Below are 14,794 nucleotides of genomic sequence, written 5' to 3'. Positions count from 1 at the left end.
AAGGTAATACGTTATTTTTCAGTTAATGCGCATGAGCAGAATAGCGTATAACGTTTAACGTTGCTGAAATAAGGGGCTTAAAAACTCTCTATTTAGGTCGAAATAAGGGACGGTAATAGCGTTAACGCTAATTTGACATTTGGGATGAAACATAATAATAATTTATAAAATATAAATTTTATAAACTAAAAACTATGAATCATCTTTATTCCTATGTTGAGAAACACGTTGCGTTCTTATTTTGTCTACAATAGACTACTTTTTGTGGTTAGGATATTAGGTATTCAGATATTATATATATTATTTTTATACTGATTATTTATATTTATTATTGGTTAAATCATTAAAATTAAAATGCATGTCAACCTGCTTAATATCCAAATTCATTTTTCAATAAAAAAAAAACAATTATTAGAGTATTCCTCAACATTAATTTCTAGATTACATTTTAATCCCAAAAGTCGGTTGTCATAATAAAGGGCCCCGCCCCCACAACATTTGCGATAACTCTCTTGATGCCTGTGTTGAAATAGACCGTTATCCGTTATTTACGTCTTGGCACGCTATTAATGTTTGCCTTTGCGATATCTCTCTATTACCATTAAACATCAACTTGTTAAAAGAATACTTTATTTTAGTTGTTACATTCAATATTCCACTCTTCATAGTTTACTGTGATACTCGATAAATTTTGTTTAAATATAGAGTAATCACAGTCAAAGCCACAGTTAATTACATTGATTCTATTTATTTTCTCTTCTGTTTTATAATTAACGTTAATATAAAAGTTTCCATCTTCGTATTTTCTGAGTTCCCAAATTAAAGTGTCTCCGAATTTCACTGGGTTCCTGAATGCTCTCATTGCTCCTAACGCAGAACACACTGTTGTGTCGTGTGCCGATATCATAATAAATTTTGGCATGTTGGATGAAGATGAGTTGACGAAAGTATCAAATAGGTCAAACATGTATTTGTAGAAAGGACCAATGCGAAGTCTGGCTAGTTCGATAGTGGAACTAGGTAATCCGTAAACAACAGCTAAAATAAAAATAAAATAATATAATATTTCAAAACTATTTTACTGCTGTATTATTCTATTACACTATTATTCGTTGTGGCTCGTTGGCTACAGAACATGTTGTGGCTACAGAAAATATATGTTTAAATATAAACATTTCCAAAACAAAAATAATCACCAATTTAATACCCAACCAGAACATCGATATTGGTGGTAAAGAAATAGAACTCGTAGATAGATATAAATACCTAACGCATGAAATTAAAATTTACGGGGATAATAAAACTCATAAACTAAAGAGAACAATCATCGGTCTTGGGTGGGCAGCATATGGACAACTGAGAGAAACTTTTCAAAGTGAGCTGCCCACATGTCCAAAGAGGAAGGGTTTTTGATCAGTGCGTCCTCCCAGTCGTGACATATGGATCAGAAACACTTACCTTGACAAAAGCCTCGGCTACCAAACTGAGAGTCACAAAGAGAAGAATAGAGCGGTCCATGTTATGAACAATTTTGCCAGACAGAATAAAAAATGAAGGGATCGGGAGAAAACGAAGGTGACTGACGTCATTGAAAGGATAGCCAGACCAAAATGAAGATGGGCAGAACAAATAGCCAGAATGACAGATGGGCGATGGACAAATATGTTATCGGAATGGCGACCAAGTGAAGGCAAGAGAAGCGTCGGTAGACCACGTACAAGATGGATCCAAGATTTAAGAAGGCTAAATAACAACTGGATGAAGGGGAGCAAGATAAACGGGATTGGAAACAGGCGGAAAAGGCCTTTGTTCAGCAGTGGACTTTTGAGGTTGGATGATGATGATGATATTGTTTAATGTACATAATATTACTTACCTGCTAATGTTTCGACAATATCTAAATTTATGTTTTCAATCCATTTGGGAACAAACGAGCTATTGTAGGAATTGTAAGAATTTAAAACGCTATAAAGTGTCTTTATTTCATAAAGTGAGACTGTCCACCCTGTTTTATTAGAAACAAATTGGAAGAGTTCTGTATAATTACGTTCGTAAGACGGATATGTTGCTTCCTGGAGAGTTAGAACAATATCTTCGTACTTTCTAAAAATTATAAATTTAATTTTACAACAATGTCTACAATCTTGTTAATAGAAGCAGAAGTAAACTGGATAGATTTAAATTATGATTAATATTTAAATTTCACTTATGCAAAATACCACAAAAATAGATTAATCTGACCTTTTTTAACATGTAAACATAACAATAATCTTACGATGCAGCCTAACTTTTTTTTATAATTACTGTATTTAGGTTTTGTATATTGTGCAGAACGATTATTACTAAGCAAGTTTAAAATGTAGCCAGAAAGGCTAGAGGTAGTACCATAAGCTCAAGGGAGGAGCAGCAATCCATTTGGTTTTCTTTGTATTTACTTTCAAAATCATTTGTACTATGGTCTGTTACATAATATTATAATACAAGTGTCTGCAAATTATTTTTATTCATTGCTAATGGCAAGATAATGTCGACAGCATATCTCAAGTTGATGACAAATTTTCTGATGACAATTATTGTACTTTCTGTTCTGTTTTGTACCTACAGCGTCTCTAAATATCTTCCCGAAAATCTTTTAAAATCATTTAAATAAAATAGAGATATTACATGGCCTTGCCGAATTCCACTCCTAACTTCTAACAGGCTATAATATTTTAAATAGCAACTAAATTCTCATGGTGAGCAGTGTTAAATAATCCTCATTCCCTTTGCCTTATCCCTATGCGGGGTTGGCTTCCCTAATTGCATTTCTTAATTGCACACAATTCTATCTTGGGTCATATCAGTGTTAATTCCCTTTACCAACATGTCCTGCCTTATCTTCTTCCCCCAGGTCTTCTTTGGTCTTCCTCTCCTACTCCTTTCAGGAATCTGCACTTCAGCTATTTTTCATATTGGGTGATTAACCTCTCGACGTTGAATATGACCAAACCATCTTAACTTGTGCTCTCTCATTTTGGCATCAATTGGTGCCACACTTTTAAGCATTCTCATTTCCGCCACATGTATTCGATGTTCCTCTTTCTTTTTCACTGCATAACATTCAGTTTGGTATATCACAGCCGGACTTATGGCTGTTTTATAGAATGTTCCCTTCAGCTTCATTGGAATTTTTCTCTCACACAACACACCACTCGCCTACTTCCACTTCATCCATCCAGGCCTAATTCTACTTCATGCATCTCCATCTATTTCTCCATTACTCTGTAATACCGATCCTTGGTACTTAAATTTATGGCTTTTCACAATCATTTCACCATCCAAAGATACCATTTTATTTGAAGTAACTCATCTTTAAATGAACATTCCAAATACTCTGTTTTTGTCCTACTAAGTTTTAAACCTTTTTCCTCCAGGGCTTGTCTCCACTGTTCCAGTTTTTGTTCTAAGTCTCTTTCACTATTTCTTATTAACACTACATCATCAGCATACAGTAAGCACCATGGAATGTTAAACTGTAGTTTCGCTGTTACCTGATCCATAATTAGTGAAAATAAATAAGTGAAACAGCTGTAGTCACATAGTTTTAATAAATTTTGTGGAAGTATAGAAAACAAACGTTTTCAGTGTTTTATTGTTAGATAAAATAAATAAGGACTAAGCACCGAGCCTTGGTGCAATCCTACTTGCACATGAAATTTATCAGTCTCTCCCACACTTGTCCTAACACTAGTCGTTACTCCTTCACACATATCTCTTACAATCTTTACATATTCGCCAGGGACTCATTTTTAATGAGTGTCCACCACAGAATCTTTCGACGAACTATATCATATGCTGTCTCAAGATCAATGAATACCTACCATATAAGCATTGGTTTCTTTATTCCTGTGTTTTCCATCAGTTGCCTTATAATTAAAATTGAATTTGTTGTTGATCTGCCCTGCATAAAGCAAAATTGATTATCGGATATTTCGGTTTATTCTTTCTTCACGTAGCCGCTTATCAATTTCTCTCTCCCATTTTTTCGTGGTGTGGCTAAGTAGTTTTATAGTGTACATTGTTGTATGTTTTTGTGAACAGTGAACAGTGTTAAATACGTTCTCGTAATCGACAAAGCAGGCGTATAGATCCACATTTACATATCGACATGTTGGTATAAGAACCTGGATTCGAAATAACGCCTCTATTGTACCTACTGAAACTACTTTTGAATCCAAACTGAGATTTGCCAATATTTTTTACACATTTGGTATTTATTCTGGAGAGAACGATTTTCAGGAGCAAGTCAAGCACATGTCTCATTAATCTAATTGTTATGTGCTCTTTGTAATACTTGCTATTAGTGATATTGTATATCGCCAAACATGTTGAGTTTAGCCAATTGTTAGGGATTATTTCAGTATCGTAGTAATTGAAGTAACCTTTACAAGAGTGGTATTGATTGGCTATCTAAAAAAGAAAGGTTTATTCCAAGACATGTTCCATTAACGATTTTTTTTCGATGCACTACAACCTTCGTATTTTCGAGTACAGGTATTCTGCAATGGTTCGAGGATATTCCTAGAAACGTGTCCACTTACTTAAGCCGTACTCTTATACCTTCCTTAAGATGTCGACGTACGTGGAGAAGTCAGATGTCTCCAAGCCTTTCGGTCAGTAGCTGATCTTTTTGCCTCTCTCCACCCAATATTTTTTTCCAAACCTTTCCAATATCTGCTTTCCATATTTTTCTGGCCTGTCTCTCAGTCGTTTTTTGACTGATTCCGCTTTCCAGACCCTCTTTATAGTTCTACCTTCACTCATTCTCGCCCTATGGCCGAACCACGATGACTGTTTTGTTTCAAGTCTGTCTAAAGTCATTTTAGTCCACGTGGTGAGACCGCTCCGTCTGGAAAAATTTCTGATTCGGTTTCTTTGTGGATTTTTATTCAAAGATGTCCCCTTTAAACAAATCTGAAGGGTGCCGGGCGGAATTTTTGGGCAGAAATTGTTTAAACAATTTTTTTAAACAAATAAAAAAGATCACGTTTATTGCTCCGGAACCTATATATTTTTGAGTTTTGTGGAACATTTTGAACAAGAAAGATATCTTGTAAATTTTCTCAGAAATTGATAGTTTTCGAGTTATAGGCGATTTAAAATCTGAAAAATGCAAAAATACGCATTTTCGAGGCTTAAAAACTCATATTTAAATTAGTATTTTTGAGGTTTCCAGATACTTAAATTGAAGACTAAATATTCAGCTTCAAGATTCTGAAGAGTGATCGTGTCTAACTTTAATTTATACCGTTGTTTTTTAATTGTAAAATATGCGTGTTTATCCGATTTTTTTGCCGGTGCGGCGAGCTCCGTTTCAAAAATCTCTTATTTGCCTCCGAAAAATATTTTTTTTAATTCTTTGGGACATTCTTAATAAAATAAGATTCTTAACATTTTTCTCAAAAGTTAATAGTTTTAAAGTTATAAGCGATTTAAAATCCAAAAATGCGTTTTTTGTCATTTTTCGGATTTTAAATCGCTTATAACTTAAAAACTATTAACTTTTGAGAAAAATGGCAAGAAACTTATTTTATTTAGAATATCACAAAGAATCTAGAAAAAATCTTTTTCGGAGGAAAATAGAAAATTCTTGAAAAGGAGCGCGCCGCACCGGCAAAAAAATCGCATAAACACGCATATTTAACGATTAAATAACAACGGTATAAATTAAAGTTAGACATGATCACTCTTCAGAATGTTGAAGCTGAATATTCAGTCTTCAATCTGAGTATCTGACAACCTCAAAAATATTAATTTAAATATGAGTTTAAGCCTCGAAAATGCGTATTTTCGCATTTTTCTAAATCGCCTATAACTCCAAAACTATTAATTTCTGAGAAAAATTACAAGATACATTTTTTGTTTAGATTGACCCAAAAAATCTAAAAATATAATGTTCCAGAGCAAAAAAATATGATCTTTTGTATTTGTTTAAAAAAATTGTTTAAACAATTTCTGCCCAAAAATTCCGCCCGGCACCCTTCAGATTTGTTTAAAGGGGACATTTTTGAATAGGAATCCACGAAGAAACCGAATCAGAAATTTTTTTCAGATGGGAGCGGTCTCACCACATGGACTATTTAGATACCGCACCTTTCACGTATTTCTTCGTTTCTTATACGATCACGTTTGGTCACTCCTGTTACTGCTTGCAAATATCGCATTTCGAATGCTTGAATTTTACTACGAATTTTGTCGTTCATTGTCCAGGTTTCACTACCTTAGAGTAGTAACGGATCGTCACCGGATAGCACACTTACCAGGCTATCGGTTTATATCCACTCTTGACACGTATACTTGTTGACGTTTATACACCCCAACCCTATAGTTCTGTTTACTTTTTACCTTACCTCTGAATTATTTTACAACTTCGTCCATTAGGGTGATGAATAACAGAGGACCTAGGACACTATAGACTATAAGAGCCGCTATAGGTGAAAATTATTAATCATTTTAGGCACGACGGGACCCTATAACTTAAATAGTAGAACCTAAAAGAAAACTTTTGAGCACTGTGCCGTCACTTTTCAGTGGCACATGCGTCTATAGTGGCGCATCAAACTTTCCATTTATGGACGGGATACATAAATTAAAAAATACCTTCCCTCACTACCAGGATTCTATTTTTTTCATTTATTTAAGTTCTATGTGATTGAGACATAAAATTCATCGTAATTTTAACCCACAACCTCCTTCCCCCTGCCCCCACCGTCAAAAACTTTATTTTTCGATTTTATTTTTTTTGGTGGGATGCAATCAATTTTAAAATTTCAAAAAATTTACACGCATAGTTAAGGCTTTTATAAAACACTTATATTTTTATAGACCTGTAGGTTGAATGTACATAACCTCAAAAAAATTTTAAAATTTTTTTTTTGAAAAAAAGTATATAACTTTTTTTTGGGGATAGCTGCAGATCTAATTTTTTCTTAGTCTTGTGTATTTTATCAAACACTATATTTCCAATTTTTCTCAGATTTTTCTGTAACGTTAGTCACCTTCAAAAATCCAAAGAACTGTTTTTTAAGGGGGTTTTGGGGGTTTGAACGTGTTTTTCTGATTTTTAAATATTCTAAAGAGCTCAGTTACTTCAAGTTACATATAACCTATAAAAACAAAATTGATTTGATATATTATGAAGTCTATAAAATAGGGAAAATCCCCCAAAACCCCCCAAAAAACAGTTTTTCGAATTTTTGAAGGTGGGGAGACTTACGGAAAAATCTGAAAAAAATTAAAAATATAGTGTTTGATAAAACACACAAGATTAAGAAAAAATTAGACCTGCAGCTATTCCTCAAAAAAAGTTATACGCTTTTTTGAAAAAAAAAATTCTTTTAATTTTTTGAGGTTATGTACACTCTACCTATGGGTCTATAAAAAATAGGCATGTTTTATAAAAGCCTCAACTATGCGTGTGAATTTTTTGAAATTTTAAAATTTATTGCATCCCACCAAAAAAAAATAAAAACGAAAAATGAAGTTTTTGATGGTGGGGGCAGGGGGAAGGGGGTGGTGGGTTAAAATCACGATGAATCCTATGTGTTAATCAGATAGAACTTAAAAAAATAAAAAAAATTGAATTCTGTTAGTAAGTTCTGTTAACTTTTAATTTATTTATCCCGTCCATAAGTGGAAAGTTTGATGCGCCACTGTCGACGCATGTGCCACTGAAAAGTGACGGCACAGTGTTCAAACGTTTTCTTTTAGGTTCTACTATTTAAGTTATAGGGTCCCATCGTGCCTAAAATGATTAAGAAATTTCACCTATAGCGGCTCTTAGTCTACTACCTTGTCTTATACCTGTTCTTGTGTAGAATTCTAGAGACGAGAAGTTATTTCTTCTTACATTATTACTTGTCTCTTGCAGAATTAATTATCGTTTTGATTTCATCTCAAACTTCTAGAGCTAGAGAATCGGCTTTTGCTATTCATGTTAATGTTTAAAATGAGTTCCTGCTGGTTACAATAATTATTAATTATTAAGAAAAATACATGCCTTTGAGAATTTATTTTCATATCCTTTTTATTGAAAAATTATTGGTTATTATTAATTATTGATTAATTATACCAGTCCAAGCTGTGGGTGAAAAATAGGTCGATTTCAGGATATAATTAAGAAATTTTTGAAACCTATCAGGTGTTATAAAGGACGACGCCTGGAATAACTTCTACTACAATGTAACCACAGGACTTGTATACCAACGAAAACACCAATGCTTTGCATTCGCTGATGACATAGTAATGATAGCCAGAAGCAAACAAGAATTAAAAGAAATACTAAAAAGACTAGAGGCGATAGGAAGAAAGAAAGGGATATACATAAACGAAGAAAAGACTAAATATATGGAATGGACAGAACGAGAATACACACAAGGACAATACCTGACAATAAACACAGAGGCAAAAATATATAAATTCGAGGAAGTAGAGAGATTCCAATATCTAGGAGCGACATTCACTAGGAGACCAAATATAAAAGAAGAAATCCAAGCGAGAATTATGGCTGGCAATCGTTGTATCTTTGCTCTAAACAACTTATTGAGAAATAAGAACATATCTAGAGGGGCTAAGATAAGAATATACAAGACAGTGATAAGACCTATAGTCTTGTATGCCAGTGAAACATGGACGATGAACAAATCCGAGCAAGTCATGCTTAAAGTATGGGAAAGAAAAGTCCTAAGAAAAATATTTGGCGGAAAGATATGGAATGGAATGTGGATAAGAAGACCAAATGTGGAATTGGAGAGGATGTATGGTGAACCAAACATAGTAGGGATCGTAAAATCACAAAGACTGAGATGGTTGGGACATATCCAAAGGATGCCAAACACGAGACTTCCCAAAAAAATACTAACGGGAGGAATAGGAGGAAAGAAGAAGAAAGGTAGACCGAAAACCAGATGGAAGAAAGATGTTGAAAAAGACATAGAAGAACTGAAAATCACAAATTGGAAAAATAAAGCAGCAAATAGGAGAGATTGGAAAGGAATAGTAAACCAAGCCATGGGCCTTCTAGGCCTGGAGAGCTAAACTATATATATATATATACAATGTAACCAAAAATTTTTCCCGTTTTTTCATTTATGACGTTTTTCATTTGTTCAATTTGAAATTTTTAATTTTGCAGCTTACGATATTCATTTTAAGGCAAACTTTTAAATAGAAGGTTGTAGTAAATTAAAAAACCTACAATTTGAGCTATGGCAAGTTTAATTTCGTTAATACGTTATTGAAAAACAGTCTGCGAAAAGTCCAAAATGGCCGTTTTTGCCATTGCATTATTTATTGTAAAAATAACATTTATTTATTTTTTAAGGCTTTAAAATAAATCTCCTTCAATACCAAACATAAAAAAAACTTGTAGAGCCCGATTGTTGAACTTGCTGCTTAGATATTAGAGCTTGTTTATCCCAAGGGGTCAAATGTCAAACGCTATAACTTAAAAAAATTTTAGAGAGTCAATCCAAGATCCATTCTCCTTCTAAATACTTATATTTTCTAATTCTGATTTAAATAAATGCGTAAAACATTTTTCAACCTCTTATTTCGGGTTTGACAATAAGGGGGCAAATTTCGTTATAAACATTTAGAACTGAAGCCGCCCCTATACATCCTATGAATTTTTAACTTGACGATTGTTGTTGCTGAAGACAAAATAGAGATTCAAAACAAAATAAAATTTTTCTATAGCCAACTGAAGCCAAGATAATTGTTTTTGTTTTCTTAAATCGTAGTAACTTTATTTACAACAATTAAGAAATTATTTCACAATCATTGACTAAAGAAAGACATATTATTTTAAAATAAAAATTATTTTAAACGAAAATTACATTTTGTTATTAAAAATTATTTTTAAAGTGTAGTGGAGATTTATTTTTCTTTACGAATGTGATTTATTATGTCGGTTGCCCTTAGAAACGGTTAGCAACTTATACTACATTGTATCACGGTTTTTGCTCCAAATTTTAAAGCACCGCTTGGATTGACATAAAATTTGGCAAACACATAGATACTATATCAAAGAATAAAAATGATAGTGGGCCTCTGTATTCTTTTGCCCTGGGAGTAAGTTTCAACCCTTATAATTTGTGAAAATATATACGTTCAAAATAAGTCCGGAATTTTATAAAACGACTAATTCTAAGCAACTTTTGTTCTATAGCATTTTTCATAAAATCCGGAATTGTATAAAACGACTAATTCTAAGCAACTTTTGTTCTGTAGCATTTTTCATTAAGTTAGTACGTTTCGAGTTATTTGCTAGTAAATACGTTCATTTTTCGACAAAAAAAAACAGGTTTTTAATCGGTTTTTGGCAAATAAGTTTTTTATTGAAAAAAAATACTTAGCAAAAATATGGCCCATTAAATATTAAAAAAAATGGTTTATGTATTAACTCACTAGACCCAGCACAAGCAAAGTTCTAGCCAATGAAAAATAGGTTCATATCCGTCAAATTTCAAAGTGAATATTTCAACGTTAAATAACCAAAAAATGACGCACTCTTTGAAGAAAACTCATTAGAACTTTTTGAAGTGTTTAATAAAATATTATATCTTGTCTTTTAAAAAAGTTTCTAGTATCAAAAGTAATAAATTACGCTTAAAATATAGTTGATCTCTTTTTTTATAGTCAAAAAACTCAGGAAAATCACCCCCTAATTACCGTCTTAAATCAAATTAATCGTTATTGCTTCACATGTTACTTTGCTCATGTATTATTTATATGATCTGTAAGTATCAAGGGTTCAAAGGACTTATTTAAAAAAAAATTGGTGTTAAAGAAAATCTGTTTTATTTTTAATTTTGAAAAAATATTATTTTTTTTAAATAACTTAAAATTTATTAGTGTGACCAAAAATCACAAAGAGTAAAAAAATCTAGTTTCTGCTTTTTTGAATATTTTGGATTTTTTGTTTTTTTTTTAAGGCAAACATTGGTTAAGATATGGCTGTTCTAAATTAGCATACACTCGTGATTATTGACTAGTTCAAGTCCTTTTAACTACAGCCCCTTCAAATATAAGCACTTTGAACCGATGAAACTTACATAAACGACACATACATGAGTGAAACAACTTACGAAGTAAAACGGATTAATTTCATTTTTGATGCTAATTAGGGGGTGACCGAGTTTTTTTGACCAAAAAAAGAGACCAACTTTATGCGTAACTTGCTAACTTTTGATGCTACAAACTTTAAAAAAAACATGACACATATGTTTTAAACAGTTTAAAAAACTATAATAATTTTTCTCCAAAAAGTGCATGATTTTTTGATTATTACACGTGGAAATAATTCACTTTGCAATTTGATGGATATGGACCTATTTTTCATTAGCTAGAACTTTGTTTTTACTGGGTCTAGAGAGTTCATGCATACATCTTTTTTTTCCATTTTTAATGTGCTTTATTTTTTTAAAAATGTCTTTTTCAATAAAATTTTTACGATTTGAGTTATTTGCCAAAAGCCGCCTAAAAGCCGCCTAAAAACGTGTTTTTTTGTTGTTGAAAAATGAAGGTATCTACTCACGAATAACTCAAAAAGTATTAACTTAATGAAAAAGTGCTATTGAACAAAAGGTGCCTAGAATAATTAGAATAGAATAATTAGACATTTTATCCATTTCCGAACTTATTATGAACGTATATTTTTTCACCCCTTATAAGGGGTGCACAATGCCCCCAGGGCAAAAGCACACATAGAGACCCAACATCATTTTTATTCTTTGACATGTTATCTATGTGTTTCCCAAATTTCATGACAATCCAAGCAGTGCTTTATTTGGAGCAAAAACCGTGATTCAATGTACTATATGTTGCTAAGGGCAACCGACGCATTCGTAAAGAAAAATAAATCTCCACTACACTTTAAAAATCATTTTTAATAATTAAATGTAATTTTCGTTTAAAATAATTTTTATTGTAAGATAATATAAAATATAATTATGTCTTTCTTTAGTCAATGATTCTGAAATATATTCTTAATTGTTATAAATAAGGTCACTACGATTTAAGAAAACAAAAACAATTATCTCGGCTTCAGTTGGTCGTAGAAATTTTTTTATTTTATTTTGAATCTTTATTTTGTCTTCAGCAACAATAATCTGTAAGTTAGAAACTCATAGGATGTATAGGGGTGGCTTCAGTTCTAAATGTTTACAACGAAATTTGCCCCCTTATTTTCAAACCCCGAAATAAGAGGTTGAAAAATGTTTTACGCATTTATTTACATCAGAATATGTAAGTCTTTAGAAGGAGAATGGATCTTGGATTAACTCTACGATTTTTTTTCAAAAAGTTATAACCTTCGACATTTGATCCCTTGGGATAAACAAGTTATAATATCTAAGCAACAAGTTTACCAATCGGGCTCTACAAATTTTTCTATGTTTGGTATTGAAAGATCTTCATCTTAAAGCCTTAATAATAAATAAAAGTTATTTTTACAATAAATAATGCAATTGCAAAAACGGCCATTTTGGACCTTTCGCAGGCTGTTTTTCAATAACGCATTAACGAAATTAAACTTGCCATAGCTCGAATTGTAGATTTTTTAATATACCTACTACGATTTTCTATTTAAAAGTTTTTCTCTAAATAGTATAGTATAGTTGATCCAAAAGATGGCATAACCCAGACATCCTAAGTGAAAGTTTTCCTTCAACACCAAATTGTTCTATATGGTCCACACAATGTCCAGAAAAAAGTCACACCATTTTGAGCGTCGGGTTTGGGGGGGAGAGGGGGGGAGAAATCGGTAAATTCGTAGTTTTTTATGTTTTTCGCCAATATTTCTAAAACTACGCGGTTTAGCATGAACAACCCTCTATACATAATTGTTCTGCATTAAATTTGAAATAAAAAAGGCCCATGCATAACCCTTCTCAAATGAATGGTTCCAAAGTTACGGAGGTAGTATAGTATAACTGGTCCAAAAAAAGGCCTAACACAAACATCCAAAGTAAAAGTTTTCCTCCAACACCAAAATGTTCTATTGGTCCACATATTCTTCAGTAAAAAGTTACACCATTTTGAGCGTCTGGTTTGGGAGGGAGATGGGAGAGAAGCCGGTAAATTAGTAGTTTTTTTTACGTTTTTCGTCAATATTTCTAAAACTATGCTTTAGCGTAAACAATGTTATATACAAAAATGTTCTACATGAAATCTAAAACAAAAAATGTTGTTTACATAACTGTTATAAAATCAACGGTTCCAGAGTTACGGACGGTGAAAGTCGAGGTTTTCGATACTTTTTATATTTTTTGGGCAATATTTATGATATAACTATACCAAAAACCCAGACATCCAAAGTGAAAGTTATCCTCCAACACCAAATTGTTCTATATGGTCCACATAATGTTCAGAAAAAAGTCACACCATTTTGAGCGTCGGGTTTAGGGGGGAGAGGGGGGAAGAAATCGGTAAATATAAAAAGTATCGAAAACCTCCAGTTTTCACCCTCCGTAACTATGGAACCGTTGATTTTATAACAATTATGTATAGAACCTTTTTTGTTTTAAATTTAATGTAGAATATTTTTCTATAGAACATTCCTTACGCTAAAGCATAGTTTTAGAAATATTGACGGAAAACCTAAAAAAACTACTAATTTACCGATTTCTCCCCCATCTCCCCCCCAAACCGGACGCTCAAAATGGTGTAACTTTTTACTGAACAATATGTGGACCATATAGAACAATTTGGTGTTGAAGGAAAACTTTTACTTTGGATGTCTGGGTTAGGCCTTTTTTTGGACCAAATATACTATACTACCTCCGTAACTTTGGAACCGTTCATTTGAGAGGGGTTATGCATAGGACCTTTATTATTTCAAATTTAATGCAGAACAATTTTGTAGAGAGGGTTGTTTATGCTAAACCGCTTAGTTTTAGAAATATTGACGAAAAACGTAAAAAACTACGAATTTGCAGATTTCTTCCCCCTCTCCCCCTCAAACCCGACGCTCAAAATGGTGTGACTTTTTTCTGAACATTATGTGGACCATATAGAACAATTTGGTGTTGGAGGATAACTTTTACTTTGGATGTCTGGGTTTGGGTCTAACTATACCATACTAAAAATGAATATCCTAAGTTGCAAAATTAAAAATCTTTAAAACTTGCAAATTTAAAAAATAAAAAACGTAATAAATAAAAATCCGCACAAAATTTGTGGTTGTATTTTAGTAGAAGTTATTCCTGCCATCGTCCTTTACAACACCGGATAAGTTTCAAAAATTCCTGCATTATATCACGTTTTTTCACCCACAGCCTGTATCTGTATTCGCTCCTTGCATGACTTACGCGACACCTAGCGCCTTCACCTGACATTTTTGGAGATCACAATTTGAGGTTAAGCATATTATAAATACATATTGTGAAGTTTCAAATTATTATTAATATGTAATTAGTTTTATAACGATACTTTTCCAATTTATGGATTAATGGATGTAGGTAGTACTAAGAACTGGGTTTTTAAAAATTCATCACGATTCATCTTTTCAACACCAAACGGAACAGAAAGGGACAAAAAATGTATCCTTGTTTTTAAACTAGGAGGAGTAATTCAAGTTTACCGCGCTGTAATACTTGTTCGTAATTGGTCAAACCGCAGGCAACTTTAGGTACTCTACCAAATTATGAAATTTTGGCACTATTAACATTTATTAAATTTTAACACTATTGAAATTTAAAATTCATAGGTTAATTAAGTTATATCGTGTGATTTTGTATTTTCTGAGTTATTCCTT

At 32.5% G+C, this 14,794-nt stretch overlaps 1 protein-coding gene across 4 annotated transcripts in view; it reads right to left on the bottom strand.

Moving 5' to 3' along the window:
* Positions 1-613: 613 nt before the first annotated feature.
* Positions 614-14,794, bottom strand: part of LOC114342162 (lysosomal acid phosphatase) — a 158,421-nt gene continuing 144,240 nt past the window's right edge. For all 4 annotated transcript variants that reach the window (XM_050647020.1, XM_028292945.2, XM_028292946.2 and 1 more), the window contains 2 exons: positions 1,877-2,103; positions 614-1,038 (listed from right to left, as the gene is read on the bottom strand). In XM_050647020.1, coding sequence (XP_050502977.1) covers positions 635-1,038; positions 1,877-2,103 — 631 coding nt within the window. In that variant the 3' untranslated portion in view covers positions 614-634. The remainder of the gene's footprint in view (positions 1,039-1,876; positions 2,104-14,794) is intronic.

This window comes from Diabrotica virgifera, chromosome 3 (genome assembly GCF_917563875.1).
Source record: "Diabrotica virgifera virgifera chromosome 3, PGI_DIABVI_V3a".
Classification (NCBI taxonomy): domain Eukaryota; kingdom Metazoa; phylum Arthropoda; class Insecta; order Coleoptera; family Chrysomelidae; genus Diabrotica; species Diabrotica virgifera.
The sequence above is the reverse complement of the archived record's forward strand: the minus strand, read 5'-3'. Positions and strand labels throughout refer to the sequence as shown.